The 18510-nt window shown below is 35.9% G+C and overlaps 1 protein-coding gene across 1 annotated transcript in view; it reads left to right on the plus strand.

Annotated features, from left to right (window-relative positions):
• pax7b (paired box 7b) overlaps positions 1–18510 on the plus strand; it is a 50813-nt gene that overhangs the window by 15356 nt on the left and 16947 nt on the right. The window contains 4 exon segments of the mRNA XM_079401355.1: positions 3860–3905; positions 3907–4105; positions 10691–10856; positions 11010–11206. Of these exon segments, the coding sequence (XP_079257481.1) occupies positions 3860–3905; positions 3907–4105; positions 10691–10856; positions 11010–11206 (608 nt within the window).

Raw genomic sequence — 18510 nt, forward strand, 5'->3', positions numbered from 1 at the left:
TCAGTGTCCCTTCAGTTTTTTAATAGATTTAAGAGGGTCGTCTTATTGTAATTGGAATGTTCCTGTTCTTTGGTTTGGTTAAGATCTCTTCTTATTTTTAAAACCCAGTTTTTGCTCTATTTACCTTTATTCAAAAGCTCTCGCTGCTGTCTGCTCCAGGCCATCTCAGACAAAATGTGTCATACTCAGTTATATTTATGCCGCAGCACATTCGACAGATCTGGGTACTTGCCATGGTTGCATTCGTGTGATGGGACCCAGCATGTCAATCGTGGGATCTCGCAGAGACAAAGATGAGGTCCAGGTTTAGACACGTATCTGCATCAGCGTCTGTTTCATTTCCATAATCCTGTCCTCATTATACTGCGAGTAGGAGAGCGAGAGATGCTGACCTTTAGCAGGAGAGTGCTGTCAAACTTATTCAGGTTTTATCTGTCTCTGCAGGGCTGGCTGAGGAGCAGCTTGTGGTTTGTCTGTTATGACACCTAAATGACATCGTAATTATTGTGACTAGGGCAGAATGGGATGTGGCAGAATACTCATCAGTCATGCAGGCGCAACTGCATCAAGCTTGTAGCTTTTCAAATTGTGTTTCTTAGATTTGTCCCCCTGATTTTCATTGCCTGACGGTAAAAATGTGGGGAAACTGAGACGTTTATCTCTTGTTTCAAAGCAAATCTTTTTTGATAATTGTGGCAGTTCAAAAGTTTGGGGTCTTTTTTTTATGTTTTTGAAAAAAGTCTCTAATGCTCCCCAAGGCTTAAGAAAAAATACAGTAAAAACTGTAATATTGTGAATGAATATTTCAAATATATTTTAAAATGTAATTTATGCCTGTGATGGCAAAGCTTAATTTTCAGCAGCCTTTACTTCAGTCTTCAGTGTCACATGACCCTTCAGAAATCATTTTAATATGCTGATTTGCTGCTCAAGAAACATTTACAATTATTATCAGGGTTGACAGCAGTTGTACTGCTTAATATTTTTATATTGGAACGTGTGATACATTTTTCAGGACCCTTTGATTAATAGAAAGTTCAATAGAACAGCATTTATTTGAAATAGATGTAACTTTATAAATGTATTTACTGGCACTTTTCATTAATTGAATGCATGCATTAATTCTTCTTATTTTTTTGAAAATCATCTTACATACTCCAAACATTTGAACAAGTAGTGTAGTTTTTTTTTCTATTATAGGATCATTCATTCACCCTCATTCCTATCTCAACCTGTATGACGTTTATCTGTTATATATATATATATATATATATATATATATATATATAGTCCATTGTCTTTACAGGTTTGAAATGGTATTATGGTGACAGAATTTTCAAATTTGGGTGAACAATCCCTTCAATGTCTAGCAGCATGTAGGGAAGAACAACTAAATTCCATGTTGTGTCTTTAATAAAAGTGGTGGCCACTTTTCACAAAAACGATCAGTATAGATCACTGCACCGGCCTCAAGTGGTCGTCATGGCAAGTCAAAAGCAAATCACTTTGTCACAATCTCTCCAAAACCAACAAAGGGATTTAAAGAACATGAGTTCCAATATATATGTACACTTCAGTATGATTTTTGCAGAATGTTGGGATGAGGGGAGAGTGTTGGCAAAATGAATCTTAAAAGAAGGCAAAGGAATTGATTTAATTAATGCGGCCTCATGTCCTACGGCCATGTGTAATCCTACGAGAATTCCTGAGTGTGAGCTCTAGGAGACAAAAAGACATCTACCAGAGGACTCCTCAAGTGGTCTGTAATGAGAACCTCCCTGTAATCCCATAATTCCTTGTTTAATTAAAAGACAGAGCTGGCCTGGAGTTGAAGCCACTTTGATGGCTCTTTCATTGTTGTGCTTTTGTTTGGAGGCTATTTTTGGGACGTTCTGTCCAACCGTCCAACAAACAAATAGAGACGTGCAAACAGATTCATTCTGTAATCTGGTGTTGCTGTTGGTTAGCTTTTGTTGTTGTGACCAAAACAATGTCAGGTGATAGTGGCAAGTAAAAACATAACATATTTAAACATTAAAAATACTTTTTAAAAAATTTGAAATTTAGAACCTTCCAACAAAGAAAATCATTTGAACTCAAACTTGGGGAAAGAAGCCAAACGTTAAGAGTTTGTGTGAGCATTTCTGTTTCTCAAACTCACCTCATTGCTGTCCCCTATGGTGTGGAATGGTAGTAAACAGATCTGCCATTGTTGACAAGATTTAAAGTCATTGAATTACCGCTCAAATCCATCTTGTGTTTCACCTGGCCTGAAAAACCAGTTCTCACTGTACTGTTCTAGCAAAAATCGAATTCTTAGGGTGTAGAATGTATGTTCTGAAGCTCACTGTTGAATTGTATGTATATAGGGCTAGGCATTAATACAGATTTCCTGTTTCAATTCAATTTTGATTTGATTCCAGATTCATTTGATTCCATTTCAGTTCAAATGCCCACTTTGCTTATTAAGGCAGGCGGGCCGTACCATTTTGGGTTCCTCAAAGTACCTTTCAATGAACAGCCTTTAACAGAACCATTTTTTTTTCTTAGTGTAAAGAAAATTTGAATCTAAAGATCCATTTCCCTCTTTTGTGCAATGGAAGGGTATTCTGTGGATCTTAAAGGTCCTTCATGGAGCCATCACTACCAATAAAGAATCTTTGTTTTATAAGTGCTGAGTAAATGAAAGATCTTGAGATTTTATCATATATATATATATATATATCAGGATCTTTTAAATGAAGATTGCGATTATGTGGGGGAAAAAAATATATATATATTTTACCCAGCCTTAACATATAAGGAAAGGCAAAGCGCACCCCACTCGGCTCCTCTATAATCAGCCCTATTCAGAGGGGCCAGTCTTGGAAGCCCACACCAGCATTAGCCAATAAGAATCCAGGGTTCAGCCATCACTAATGTAGAGTTGCTTCAATTTAGCGGGAAGTCATGGCCTGGATTAAGGCCAGTGTCTGCAGAGCTAGGCCCCCAATGCTGCTGAAGGGATTTTCAAGGATCAGCCCAGTGCCAGCCAAACTGGAAATAAATAAGGAATCAACTCAAATGAAATGGTAAAAATGGGCTGTAAGATCTTCCCTGTCATATGTGGAAATGTGACTAAGAATGGGACATAGGTAGATCTTTTTGAATCTCTATTGTTAGTGAGGTTTTTGTTTTTTTGCCAGCATACTTGTCAATCTTTCATGTTCACAGTCATTAATATTAATTCTTGCTACAATTATTTGCAAAGTTATCAGCATCGTGCATACACACCTGTATAAAAGTCACTGTTCTGCACAGCCCGGATAAGCTAATGTGTCATTTTCGTTTCATCACTAAGCTACTTGAATTGCCACCCACACACCTCTGGTTTGCATCAGATCAGATTTGGGCTCATTGTTTCTCATCTTTTCTTCGGCTAACCACTAAACAGAAATGCTGTAGTTGACATGGCTGCATTTGACAGATAATCCACCGCTCTTATTTTGAAGACGGCAAGATCGCAAATGGCATTTAATGAAATAAACTTGAGTTATTTGCAAAGTGCCAGTTTTGTTTCATTTTAGCACCGGTATGAGGATCGCTAAGGTGGTCTGCGGAGATTAACTCCCCCCACTTTTCCCTCTATGGCCTCGGGGCGAGCTGGGATGCGCACTGATGTGGGATTGCATTTACAAGAGCTTCGCTTATATAAATAGATATGCATTGAAATAATATTCGCTTGAAAGCCACGTGAATCCATCTCACCATGCTGCAATGCATCCGTGTTTTTGGTCCACATTCACTTACACACATCATATCAGTATGATGAGAGCATTCGTGACCAGAGAGCTTTCTGGTAAGTGCGTGACTTTTTTAGCGCCATGCACAACACACTTAGCTCTACCATTATCTATCCTCTATGACAGGTCGAATGGATGATGGCTCGGACATTGAGTCTGAACCGGACCTGCCCTTGAAGAGGAAGCAGAGACGCAGTCGGACCACCTTCACAGCTGAGCAGCTGGAAGAGCTGGAGAAGGCCTTTGAAAGGACACACTACCCAGACATCTACACCAGAGAGGAACTAGCCCAGAGAACCAAGCTCACCGAGGCCAGAGTACAGGTATGGCACTGCCAAATACTAAAGCACTTTCTGCAGTTGCTAGATATACACATGGTTGACTGAGATGCAGATCAAAATGTGTTTTATTGAATCTACAATCTGTATATAAAACTTAAAAGGACAGTTGACCTAAAAATCAAAATTGTCATCTTGAACACACATACTGTAAAAGTGAAGTCAAAAGGGTCCAATGTTGTTTGAAACCCGTTTAGTTTTTAAGTATCTTCTTTTGAAGAAAGCAAGTCATACAGGTTTGGAATGACATGAGGGTAAGTAAATGATGACAGAACTTTCATTTTTGGGGTGACCTACCCCTTTAATTGTGCTCATCTATGAAGTTTACTTATGAAAGGATGGTACCCGTAAGACTGATGCTCTCAGTTGGATATGTAGATGGCACAATGAGAGCTCAGTAAGAGTTCAGCTATGTGCTTCGAGGTCTATAGAGCTCTAAAGTGTCACTAGATCTGCTGAACTGAGGTCCTCTGATTGATGATGCGTGTAACAATGCAACTGCTCGTCTCAAAGAAAGTGCTAGAAAAACACAGCAGGCCTCTTCCTGTCAGCCGTATCGGAGAAACGCGATCAGGTGGCAAACATGGCACTACTTCTGTTAAGGCTGGCTTGAAATGAAAGCTCACCCTATTGATTTTCTAAATGCATGTTATTGTGATCTTATATTGTGAATGATTTATCCATGCATGTCCATGACTTTTTGAATTTTTAATCCAAATGTCAATGTCAGCTTCCAGAGAAATGACAGACAATATTGCAAATGATAAATATGTTTATATTCACAGTTTTAATCAAGTAACTCATAATCGAGTTACATTCTTCTCTGTAAGAACATACATAACTGAATATCCGAAGGTTTAAAAACCTTTGCGTCACTTCTGAATTTTGTAGCATTCACACAACACTGAGACTTGTAGTTGCAGAAACCCCACTGGTACGACTTCATTTGGACCAGTGTGTTTACATGATGAATTGCTTCTTTTAGTCTGACTGAATTTGGACTTTAAAAGTGCATGTAAATGTTGCAGAGCATTCACAGGACTTTGGCTCTGCCCACCACTGGTCCTGACAGCTTGTCAACCATGTGGATAGTTGAAACAATGAGAGGGGGAAAATACAGTAGAGTTATGGCAGCAGCTGTTGGGAGCAAAGGGAGGGGGATAAAAAGAACAAGAGTGCATTCCTGATGGATTTCTCACTTCAGCTTTTGGCTGGGATCTTTTCTTCCCACCACTTTCAAGCCCACCACTGCTTCTTGTAAAATTTGCTGCATATCAGAGAACATCCCACACACTCTCTTGGGAACCCCTCTCCACCAGTTACATTAATCAATCAAGAGCTTGTAAAAAATATGACCGCTCACCGTAGCCCTGCTGCCTGCTTTTCCTCTGAAATGATATGAGCTTGTGGTCTTCATATGCTAATGCTCTGGATGTTACCTTAATGTAGTGAAATGCCATATAAGGTCAATCTGTCTTGGTTATTCAATTTTGGAATAAAGATGATTTGTTTTGATAAGTAAACACTGTATGTCAGATGTACACAAGCTGACTAAATGACATCATTGCATAATTGAAATGCAGCTGTCTCTTTCTTTTTTCCTCAGCCACTTTTTAGCTGGCAAAATTGGCTTCGCCACCTTTCGACTTGCCAAATGACTTACTCTTTCTGTGATTTGACCATTTAATAAAGTTGTAGACCCTTTGATTTGCTCTGTTTTACTTAGTAGCATTTGTATTCATGACTTTGGTTTCAAATCAGAATTTGTATATTACAAATATTTTTGGCTCTTTGACAAATTGCTTTTGATAAAAGCATCTGCTAAATGCAGAAATATAAATCAGTCAAACGTTTGTGCCCAGACAAAATGAAAATGACTCCATTTTGGAAAAAGCTGACCCATAGTGGCCTCGTGGCAGGCTTTTTAGCATCGAGAAGATCTCTTGCTGGCAGTGTCAGAGATCCTGCTGATTTTTTTCTGCCATGTCAGTGATTCGGCTCTCCCTGAAAGGAGCCCCATGGGACATTTGGCCCTTTTGTGCATTTATGGTGACTGATGCTAATTAGACAAGTGAATAAACATTACATCACTTCTGACCTGCATATGTCAGACCTGAATTAGATATTTAAAAACTGATAATTCAATCATGAATATAAATTCAAATGTTCTTTTGCTGTCAAACATTTGGCGCCATGTTGGATGGAAAGTCCAGATCACTCAAAGATCATTTGAAACCACCACATCCTCAAAATCTTGGTCCAACAGCTCATGTTTTGTTTTCTCAACCCTGTCACAGCCCAGCAGTTGGTTCTTGAGAGGCCAAGCAGATGATATGTTAGGATCTCTGGCTTGAGATAGCTCACATGGAGATGCCAGGGCTCTGGGATCATTGCTTTTGTGGAGGGGAAGGTGTCTGACCCTGTTGGCTTTTGGCAGACCCCGCAGCCTCAGTGTAAACCCACTTGAGTGCAGCTGCGCTGACACAGTATCCAGATGTCTGAGAGAAACTGAGAGAGAGAGAGGGAGCGTTCCTTCTGCCAAATAGGGGAAGTCAGACATGGATCAGTGAGGATGTCAAAGGTTTTAATTTATGTGTTTGGTGCTTTTCTATTAGGTGTCATCAGTCTGTCACTGTGGTTATTCTTAACCACAGAGACTATATTCATGCTTCTACTGTTTTACTGCTCCTTATGACAAATCAGAGGAAGTGATCCATATCTGACTAAGTGTTTCCAGGTCGTACAGCACTGCTGCCTGTCTGTCTGGTTTTGTAAGGTCAGAGGGAGAATCAAAATTAATTTGCGGAAATTTACAGGAAATGTCATAGGCAGTGGCAGTTACGTCACTTCAACTCTGTTAGACAAGAAATCTTTGTAATGTGTTCATGGATCAGGTTTGAGGTTGTGGTATGACCACTCTGAAATATGAGGAAGATAAACAGATGGAGGGGAACCTAGACACACTACATTATCACAATGAAAACTGCCTGTATCTTTTAGAATCTATATGATTCTAGATACTACGAATCTATATGAAACTAGATACTAGATTATATCATGAATTCAACTAGATACTATGACCTAATTTTGACATATACTACCATTAAAAACTTTAGGGCTGGTAAGATTTAAAATGTTTTTGAAAGTCGTTTATGCTCCTCCAGGCTGCGTAGAAAAAATAAATAAAAATACATACAAAAATTAATTACTCCAGTCTTCAGTGTAACTTGATTCTTCAGAAATCATTCTAACATGCTGATTTGCTGCTCAAGAAACATTTCTTATTATTATCAATGTTGAAGTTGTGCTGCTTAATAGTGGGAACTGATGAATAGAAAGGTTTAAAAGAACAGCAAATCTTTTGTAACATTAACCTTAATCAGTTGAATGCATCCTTGTTGAGTAAAAGTAATTTCGGTAACACTTTACTTAAAGCCTTTATGTATAATGCATTATAAAAGTAGTTTTAATGCTTTAATTATGCTTTGTAATGCACCTTATAATGCATTGTACAATCTCATGAATAATGGCACAGGTAATATGATATAACACTTCTCAATTTATTATTACGCAATGCATATCAAATGCGTTGTGATTGATCCTTGCAAAATCTGGAGCCAATAATCCTGTACTTATGCTGCTGGCTCACATAAAAACCCATCGCAACCCATCCTGTCCCACTGCCCATCCAGATTCCCACCACCCCTGTATGGAGCCACTGAGATGTCTGCCTTTTTACGCCTCTCAGCTACTGTTATGTTCTTTTTTGCTGTGAAATTCAATCACGTTATCCAGGTTTTACTCCTCGTCTTCCTGTCTGCTCACCAAACACCCTGCGCATGGCAAGCGGTAATCCTAGGAAGACATATAGCCATCGTCGTCCAAGAAAGACGGCAAAAAAGAAAGTGAGAGGAACTGATAGGATGGCCCGGATGATTGATATTGGACGAGAGCTCGAGATGCTGACTGAAAGTGGAATGTGAAATCGTGACACAGTCCACAATCAGATTTGTCTTCCATTTACCTCCATTCCTTTTGTCTCTCCCGCTCCCCCTGTTCACTTGGAGATTGAGAGTATATTGAATTGAATTTTTCGACTTCCATTCCCTCCGAACCGAATGCAATCAAACAACCACTCCTTCAGCCACACTCCACCAAATCTCCTCTCTTAAATGTTTCGCCAAGCGACTCTTTCAGAAATATGAAATGAGTCGGCCATCTCAGTTGGGCAGTGTGCTTTGTGTCTCAGCTCGAGCAGGGAAATGAGAAGAGTGGGAATTAGAGGGAACAGCAGAGAGAAAATCCCTGCTCAAGGTGCCTTTGCCATTGGGTTCCAGAATGGTGCATTCAGAAGCCCCAGCTCGCAGCAAGCCTCTTAGGAGATCCATTGAGCGTGGGGCGGTAGGCACTCTAGCCTCTAACACTGAGATACGCGCCTTCTAATGCCTTGTGCTACTCTCCACTTCTCGTTAATACCAGAAACCATCCTAAACTAAGACATGTAAAGTAATGGGGCTCGTGTCAGCGGAACTAGTGGTTTTATGGGAAAGGTCGTTGATGCACGGCATTGTTGAAAGAGCAGTGTGGGACAGCTAATGGGGGATGGTTGAGTACTGCTAACTTTTATTTGAATGAAAATTATTTTTACTGGCATGATTTATTAATTAACACTAAAAAAAGAAAGTGAAGTTCTTGGAAGTTTAAAAAATCCAGTTGTCTAACCTAACGTTGTGGTAAGGATGGGTGTTGGGAATGTGCTTTTTCAAGGTTGCTAACCGTGTGTGTAATTAGTCCCCTGGTGTGTTAATAAGAGTAATTATATAGGTCTTATAGGTGTTTCCAGAGTCTTATAGGTGTTTCCTAGTTTTTATTTGGATATTGGAACAGGAATTTTTTCAAGGAATGCCATAATTGTTGCTTTTGTCCTATGGGTGGGGTTTTTAATGATAATAATTAAAAATACATTTTATTTTATTTTATTTTTCCAATTACCATAAAGACCACATATTTTTGAGAATAAATTGCATCTATCAAAAATATCTTGCTATAGACTGCTCTCATTGGCTCACTTGAATTTTAGATTTTATGAAAAATAATCAGACTTTTTATCTTTTCTTTGTCACTTTGTACAAAGATTGAAGGGGAGCCTGGGAGGATAAAAGCAAGAGGCAGAGAAAGAGTGTGTACTTATACAGTATGTCTACGCCAGCCCCTTGATCAATGCCCAGGCTGAAAGCGTCATTTTTGAGGAGCTGTTTAAAAAGGGACGCCCTCTCTTTGTGGTCTGATTCATTGAAGGGCCATTGTCCCCCTCTTTCACTTCCACTCACAATGGTGGGGACCATTTGAAAAACAACAGTAGATTAACTGCACTGCCAGTGTATTAAAGTCTGAAGAATGGCCCCTCTGAGGCATAGATCAATGTCATTCACTCTTTTGCATACACAGGGGCAGTGCCTCGGCCCCAGAGAGGTGCAGGTTACTGGCCGTGCTCCCCTTTCAATGACTCACATTAGAATGAAACTTTGAAAATGTGTCTTAATGTGGCAGAGGCATTTCTTTTTTCCTTTTTTGCATTTGTGCTTTTTTTAAATAGGGGCTTTTTGTTCATTCAAAATATCACTGAAATGTCACATGCAGATTTTGATATAAAAACACATTTTCTACATTAAAAAATCATCTATAGCACTAACTTTTAAACGAACTATGAAAGGGATAGATTACGGCAAATATTTAACCCTTTAAGGGTTTTCTCTTGAAGTGCAATTTATGAGTACATGTTGGAGCTAGTCGCATAAAAAAATATTATGCATATATTTAAGCAAAAAAGAACATAACAGTAGCTGAGAGGCGTAAAAAGACATCCCTCCTCTAATATTATGAGGTCTTTGTTTGTTTGTTTTTTCGGTGACACTTTACTATAGGGACCAATACTCACTATTAACGAGTTTCTTATTAGCATGCCTATTATTAACATTTTGGCTGTTTATTAGTACTTCAAAAGCACATATTCTGCATGATCATATTCTACATCCCTAATCTAAATAACTAGCGAGAACCTTAAAATAAAGTGACCATTTTCCCTCTCAATTAGTGATAAGCTATCATAGTTTTTGTTAATATATTGAATTCGATTTCTGTTTGATTTATATTTTCTGATTTTATTTTAAGTTAAAAGTTTTCATAATTTAGTAATATAGTTTTTACATTTTTAGTTTTTTTGTTTATTTAGTTTTAGTTATTTTAGTATTCAACTAAATGAAAAAGTTGTTAATTATAAAATTATATAATTATATATAATTTTATATAATTATAAAATAAAACATGAAACATTTTATTTCATTTACTGTTTTAATTTATTTCAAGCAATTAACTTTTTTATGGTTTTAGTTTGTTAAGAATAATAATCCTGTTTCTAATTCAAACAGATTTCAGGGGGTTTTTTTTGGCAATCAAGTAGAATATATTTATAATATCAACCATTTTTTCATTAATTAGACATGAAATTAATAATTAGCTTAGTGGTATTAGCCATTTTTTATTCACTTATTTTTATTTTTATTATTTCAGGTTTGGTTCAGCAATCGCCGAGCAAGGTGGCGTAAACAAGCTGGAGCCAATCAACTGGCAGCATTTAACCACCTGTTACCTGGAGGGTTTCCACCGACAGGCATGCCCACTTTACCAACATACCAGCTTCCTGAGTCCACCTATCCTTCAACAACATTACCACAAGGTAAGTGAACCAATGTTTTTGTGAAGAACTTGATCCTTTTATTTAATACTCATTACACAAACTCATCTCATACATGAATGGCAATAAAACGAAGTTCTCACGATGCATTTGAGAATAATTCTCTGACGTAATTAAATGTGCTGTTCTTCCCAGACGGCAGTGGCACATTGCATCGGCCCCAGCCATTGCCCCCCTCCACCATGCATCAGGGCGGGCTCTCGAGCGACAGCAGCTCCGCCTACGGCCTCTCGTCCAACCGCCACGGTTTCTCCAGCTACACCGACACCTTCATGAGCCAGTCAGCGAGCAGTAATCACATGAATCCCGTGAGCAATGGACTATCTCCACAGGTCAGTAAGGGTCACTGGCCACAGTGTTTAAATACTCTTCTCTATAGCCACATGTCAAGGAGTCTTTCAAATGGAATTACGAAACCTCTCTGAAGATAAAACAGCATATTCTTTGTTTGGTGATTAGATGCGTCTCATGTGTACTGAGCAGACATGTTTTGGAGAAATCATCTTCTAGTGGATGATACCCCCCTTGTGCTCGTGAACTGTTTATAAGATAATGTTTTCTAATTAATATTCCTTTGTTTTACTCACTCTCCTAATTAAAATAAAGATTTAATTGTTTGATTCTAAGAAAATTAGTTTTGAGACAATGCAGGATACCCTAAAGAGAAGAAATCCCATATGTAGTCAAAGAGCTGCTAGCACTGCGCCTTGTTCAGAATAGAGCGTAATCTCACTGAACTAATGGATCTGTATGTTTAATTGTCTAGAAGTAATTTTCAAGCGTTAACAGACATTTTAATAAGTCAGGATGTTTTAATTAACTATAACGGAGCTAATATTGTCTTGTCTTGCTCTGATACATCTTTGAATCCTTATTACAGAGGAAAGTATAAAATGGGAAACCACTAAGGTTTTGTAGGTTTTCATCCTTGTGTTTCTGAGCTAAGAAAATTGTTTAAGACGTTATGTTGCATTCTTGAATAATGGAGAGTAACAAATAGGACTCATTGCTCATGGCTGATTCCTAAAAGCTAAATAAAAGGAAAATGGCTGCTATTGATGCACATCATTGGTAAAGAGTGTATTACAAGCAATTATTCACCATTAGTGGGCAGTTCTGCCCACTATAGCCAAGAAGATCTGACTAACAGGCAGAAAATAAGATTGAAATGGTGTGTAAGGAGTTGAAAATGAAATTCAATACTGCGTTTGTCCACAATTACCCCCTTGTTCACACATTTTATGGCCGCCACCCCCCCCCCCCCCCCCCCCAACCACCACCAAATATTTCTCAAAGCAGATTGGAAACTGGTATTACTATTTTTTTCCCAAAGAGAGGAAAGAATTAGGGATTTGATGACAAAAAAGAGATTTTCTCTTGTACTGCGGAGTTGGGGGATAACATAAGCGTTTCTCAGCATGTTTGATTGTTAATCGTAGTGGAGGGGCTTTAAGTACTAATGCTTCTGCTGCAAACCTGCATAATAAATACATGGTTCATGAACATGGTTCAAGCTTTTTTTATGCAGTTTTTGGGGGGAGTTTTTACAGCCAGAAATAGATCAAATAAAATTAAATGTCTATAATTTTATTTTATTTTAGAAAAGCAGCAATTTTTTTATAGATGCAGCATGTCAACAAAAAATAATATTAATCAAATTATGGTGCACTGCTTCTTCAGTGAATTTTCTATACATTTAAAGAGGATAAAAGCACAATTGTTGTTGTTAAAATCATTATTAAAATGATATTTTACCCAATGGGTTTTGTATGAATCTCTCACTAAAATGAAGATGGTTCACCCTCCATCCGACCCCTCCTCAGCCCCTAACCTCCCCACCCCTGTCCAGCCCCTCTCACCCATCTCCACATGTCACATGTGGCTATTCCATCAGGCCCTTATTGTAGGAAAAATTAATGTTCTCTTTGACAGGAGTATCATAGTTCAACCCCAGCATCACACTGTGCCTCAATGTCCATGAAAGGGCCGCCAGTGCCCCACAAGGAAACCCCCCCCCCCCTTTCTTCTCAGCTACAGGGAGTCCACATGGCAGTCCTTACAAGCTTGTTTTTGTACATAACAATTTTCTCCATCATTTGTCTAATCTATTGTCTTTCTGTTACTTACAATTCGCCCTCTAGTAATTTATTTTAACACATTAATTTTGTCTTCAATGAAGACAGTTCATGCAAATCAATGCAAATAAGTGAGTGCGTGCAAGATTCTCTAGAATCTAATGTGGTGCAGTTTGTATTATACAGAGAGTGCAGTTTTTCCTAAATAGTAGGGCACTGTGGGATTGCACAGAGAGCTTTTTGTTTGGTTTATTTGCTTGTGAAATCTTATCAACCATTTTAAAAGCTTTATAGCCTAAAGTTGTTGTCATAGTAGTGTAATGGCCTTCTCTGATTTGTCTAGACAAACCCTTCTTTGACACTGAATTTTCACTGCTGCTTTGTGGCACATCTAACTGACAGTTTCAAAGTAATTCTGCTTATTTGTTCCATTTATGAAACATTTGCATTCACCTCAGTCTCTTTCTGATTTATTTTATATTTAGTATCCTGTCTTCTGAAAATGGACTATTTCTCAACAGTGGATAGGGATATTTCTGTTTTTCCACCATGCTTCAGCTGTTTATGCCACTGGATTATTCCTGTTATTTAATATCTTTTGAGCTCTGTTTTTGTTGACATTTTTTTTTAAATATTCTCTGGTCAAGCTCATGCACATTAACAATATTAATTGTTAACTTGACTGCTTTCACAATGGCAAGAAAATGAATCACATGATGGAAGATTATAGCACATATAATATCATCGTAGTAAAATTTAAATATATGATGATTTTTGTATATGCTATTTATGTAGCAACCATATATGTCAAAAATATGAATAAATAAATATAACACAGTACATACATAGTTTGTGGGATAGAGATATATGTTAATATATGAAATTGATCCAGTTTCTAATTTTCCATATATGATTTAGCTTTTTATGACAATATAATTCATTCAATGTAATATATGTACATAAATTACATTTGTAAATGTAGAATTTTAATTTTAATTCGAGAAGATAGTGCTCAACACCTAGGGACACAGCAAAAATGGCAACTTTTTATTCATTGTATTTTGATATACATGAAAATCTAGTGCATGATTGGAATGACCTGGCTTTTAGTTTAGGAAAACGTGGGAAAGATGAGGTCAGTTTCAGTTGCTCATTTGTCAAATTGTGTGGATGGACCGCTTTGCAGCTTCTGTCGAGTGGAGACAACTTGTGGGTTTCAGTAAATGTGCTGTGATGGCCGTGTGCCAGAATGAAATGCAACCCTGCTGGGTTCACAACACCAACAGGTGCACAAGCCTCTCTCAGTCTTCTCATGTGCCAGCAGAGGCAGAGCGCTCCTCACTGCACCTCTGGAAAACACATTAAACAGCACTGCAGCTTAGTTCGGATGAAAATTATGCAATGCCAGACCTAATCTCCATTAAGCCCACTTTTGGACCGGGTCAGAGCTATGGACAGATTTCTATGGCCTTGACTGCATGTCTTTTCTGTGTTTCATCCGCTGCTGGACATTGAGACCAGTCCAAACACTGGACATGTGGAGAAGGAATGAATGCGGTAATAAAGCCGTAGGCTGCTTTGCTACTACAGTCGCTCCTCCTCCTACAACAGATGCTTTGTGCAGGTGGCTGATTGGGTTTTACAGTGGGACACGTTCTGCTATGGTTGTCTGATATGTGCAGTGTTTTTGTTGTTAGTTGTTGTAACTGGAGAAGAAAACAACACACACCCGTTTTAATGAACAGGTTTTACTAAAACCAGCCATTCAGTATAATCAGTCATGCTTTTTGTTTCTGGCCCCGTAGCAACAACGCCATCCCTCAAGGCACTCGAGTCATCTAGTAAAGCTTCCAGTGCCAGTATTAATGAGCATTACTGCAATTTCACTCTGCAACATTAGTGTCAGGTTGATTGGGCCGTAACGGGTACTTATTGTGTGTGAGTGCAATATTAACAAACGATTAAAACTATTTTGTTATTATAGTCATTTATTTTTATTCATGACAAGATTTTTATATTTATAAAGATTTTGTATTTTATTATAACTCATTTATATTTTTATTCTCACTCTTGTAGAAGAATTTTGTTTATTAATATTATACTTATTTTAATTTATTGAGATAATATTTAGATAATATTTATATTTTATTATAACAATTTATTCTTACATTTTTTATTATAGTATATAATGATATTTTACAGGAGACTTTTATATTTATTAACATTTATATTTTATTATAATACATTTATATTTTTAGAAGATGTTTGTTTATTACATATTTTACATTTATATTTTATTATAACAATACATGGATATTTTGTCTTACATTTTATATTTACTGTTTTTAAGAGATTTTTGATTTATTTTAATTTATATAAAAAAAATGTAATTGTCTTAGGAGACTTTTATATGTATTTTCATTTATAATTATTTTTATTTATTCTCTTAGATTTTTATATTTATTAACATTTATATATATATTTTATTATAATACATTTATATTTATTGCTTTTTATATTTACTTTTTTAGATGTTTGTTTATTTTCCTTTATAGACTAGTTATTCTGTAATTATTCTCTTGAATTATTTTTATATTATTAACATTTATGATTTATCATATTATTTGTATTTATTATTAAATTTTACATTAACTATTATATTATATTATTGTAAAATATGTATATTATTTTCATTTTCATTCAAATTTATAATTTATTTTTATATCTATTCTCTACTCTTTCTATATTAAATAACATTATTATTTTTTCTTTTAGAACAAAATTTCATCCAAAAGAACTTAAACTGTTAAATGAAATCATATAAGTGATTTATCATTGTATAAGACACTAACAAAATTTAAATAAATAGTAAAAATATATATAAAAATATTTTGGCAATGCAGTAAATTAATATAATAAATATTTGTATTTAAAACATCAAAATATGACATATATATTAAGTATTTAGACTTAAAAAAAAATCAATACTGTCTCAAACAAATGCATCCACACACTTGTAAGAGAAGTGAAAGAAAAATGGCAAATGTATCATTTTGTGTGTGTATGTGTGTGTGTGTGTGTGTGTGTGTGTGTGTGTGTGTGCGTGTGTGTGTGTGCGCCACTCCATTGCAGTTGGAAGATTTGTGTTTTGGAATGAAGGAACTTTGGCTAGCATTTGATGTTAGGAAGGGAGAGCGAATAGGCTGGGTTTCAGCACTGGGGGATCAGAGGCAGAGCAGTGCTCACCAGCACTCCCTTTGATCTGTATCCCCAGGCCTCCCTGCCTGAGCCACGCGCAAAACTCAGGCCTCACCAGTGATTCCTGACAACTGTCTGCTAGAGATAAGGGAGGGGGACTCCAACCTCTCTCCTCTCCTCCATTAGCACAGCAGCCACTTTAAACTGGATGAATTATATTTAAGAAGCCTGCACAGGGGTTGCCAAAAAAAAAAAAAATATATATATATATATATATATATATATATATATGAGAGAGGGGGGGTGAGAAAGAGAGAGAGAGAAAAAGAAGATGATTGAGTTTTGGTTCACTTCTTTTTTTTGCGGATTTTTGACATTGTGCACCTGAATGTCAATGAGTGGATCTATGTGCCGTCTCTGCTATTATTACCAGTGCGATATTAAGCTGCTCGCCGGGCATGGTGTCAGCTGGCATGTGTCACCATCAACAAATCAAAAGACTAAATACATGCATATTTACATCACCCCCATGCTCCGAGAGCAGAGGAGAAATACTTGTTAATTAGAACCCGTCTTAAATACAGATGCTGTTTCAATTTGGCAAGAGTTAAAAAGTAAGAGGCTTTAAAAAAAAAAAAGATGAGACCTGCTCAGAAGCTGCCAAGAAAATCAGGGGAATTTAAATCATATCCACTGGCAGAATGTTTTCTGCATGAATTTATTTGGTTTCTCTCTCTCTTCCTATCTTTTTTCCCCTCTCTAGCTCAAGCTGAGAGAAATTGAAGTCTTGTGCGTGTGTTAATGAAATAGTAGGTTTCTCAGGTCACTCAAATACATATGTAAATTTCACATTCAACATCTCCAGTGGCTCTAGACTGAAATAGAGCGTCTGTCATGGAAAGACAGAAAGATATTAAGAATGGTTTAATTATTATCTGGTATGCATGAATCTGATTATTTTGAGAGAAGCAATAACTTTAATCAGGGTAAATGTCACACATATTTATTTTTTCAGTGAAAATGAGGCTGTAATATTTTTAGTTTTGCTGTCTATTCCTTGTTTTTGTCTATTTTTCATTCATGGTGTCTAGCAGAGTCCACACATTTTCATTTCTCAGCCTCTATATTCATACCACTCTTTCTGCTCTTCATTTATAGCATCTCTGATCTGTTTCACTCTCTCTTACTCGCTTTTCTCTTCTTATTCTCTTACATAGATGAAAGGCTGCAGCAGACAATAAGCACAATTTAAATTCAAGAGTGTTTGTGTGTGAAAGTGAGCTGTTGCATCCTGATAAATAAGGGATATAAGAGAATGTGATTTACATTTATCTCGCAGAGGCAGCCCAGGAGATGAGAATTTAAGCGAGAACAGTACACTCACTGCATTGTGGCTGAAATGCAGGAGAATTAACTGTTAGATTGAAAAATACTATTACTTATTAATATTACCTTAGTATTTACAATATCCTAAATACCTGATTGCATGTATTCATAAGCTATAATCTTATGATGAATGAGGCAATCCTCAAATATTTATTTAAAGCACTATAAAAAAGTGCTTGAACAATATGAACATTTGTACAGCTATTATTTTCATAAAGCATTACTGAAGTCTATTATTCAGTTTGTATTGATTAAACAAATATAGTTGTGTCTTGGGTACATGTTTCTAAACAAGGAGCTGCTGGGAATAGAACATTGTTGAATATCTCATCAGTAGAGTTTCATTTATGTATTTTTCAAATTAATTAATTTATTTTTGTTTTATAATTCATTTATTTAGATTTTTATATTTTACATTATTATTATATTTATTAACGTTTATATTTATATTTATTTATTGCCTTAAATTATTTTATATTTATTAATGTTTATATTTTATTATAACAATACATAAAAATGTATTCTTACATTTTATATTTACTTATTTAGTAGACTTTAATATTTATTTTCATCTATATATGTTTTTTATTTATTGTCTTAGGAGACTTTTATATGTATTTTCATAATTACTTTTTATTTATTCAATTGAAAAATTATTCGATTTTTATATTTATTAACATATATATTTTATTATAACAATACATTTATATTTATTACATTTTATATTTACTTTTTTAGAAGGTGTTTATTTTCATTTATATTTATTCTGTAATTATTCTCTTCAACATTTTTTATATTTATTAACATTTATATTTCATCATAATAGATTTGTCTTTATTCTTACATTTTATATTTACACTTTCAATATTTATACTTATGTTATATTATATATTAGAATAATTATACTCATTTTAATTGATATTTATAATTTATTTTATATTTATTCTCAGATTTGTTAATATTGAATCTTTTATATT

This window comes from Barbus barbus, assembly GCF_936440315.1.
Source record: "Barbus barbus genome assembly, chromosome: 40".
In the NCBI taxonomy this organism is placed as follows: domain Eukaryota; kingdom Metazoa; phylum Chordata; class Actinopteri; order Cypriniformes; family Cyprinidae; genus Barbus; species Barbus barbus.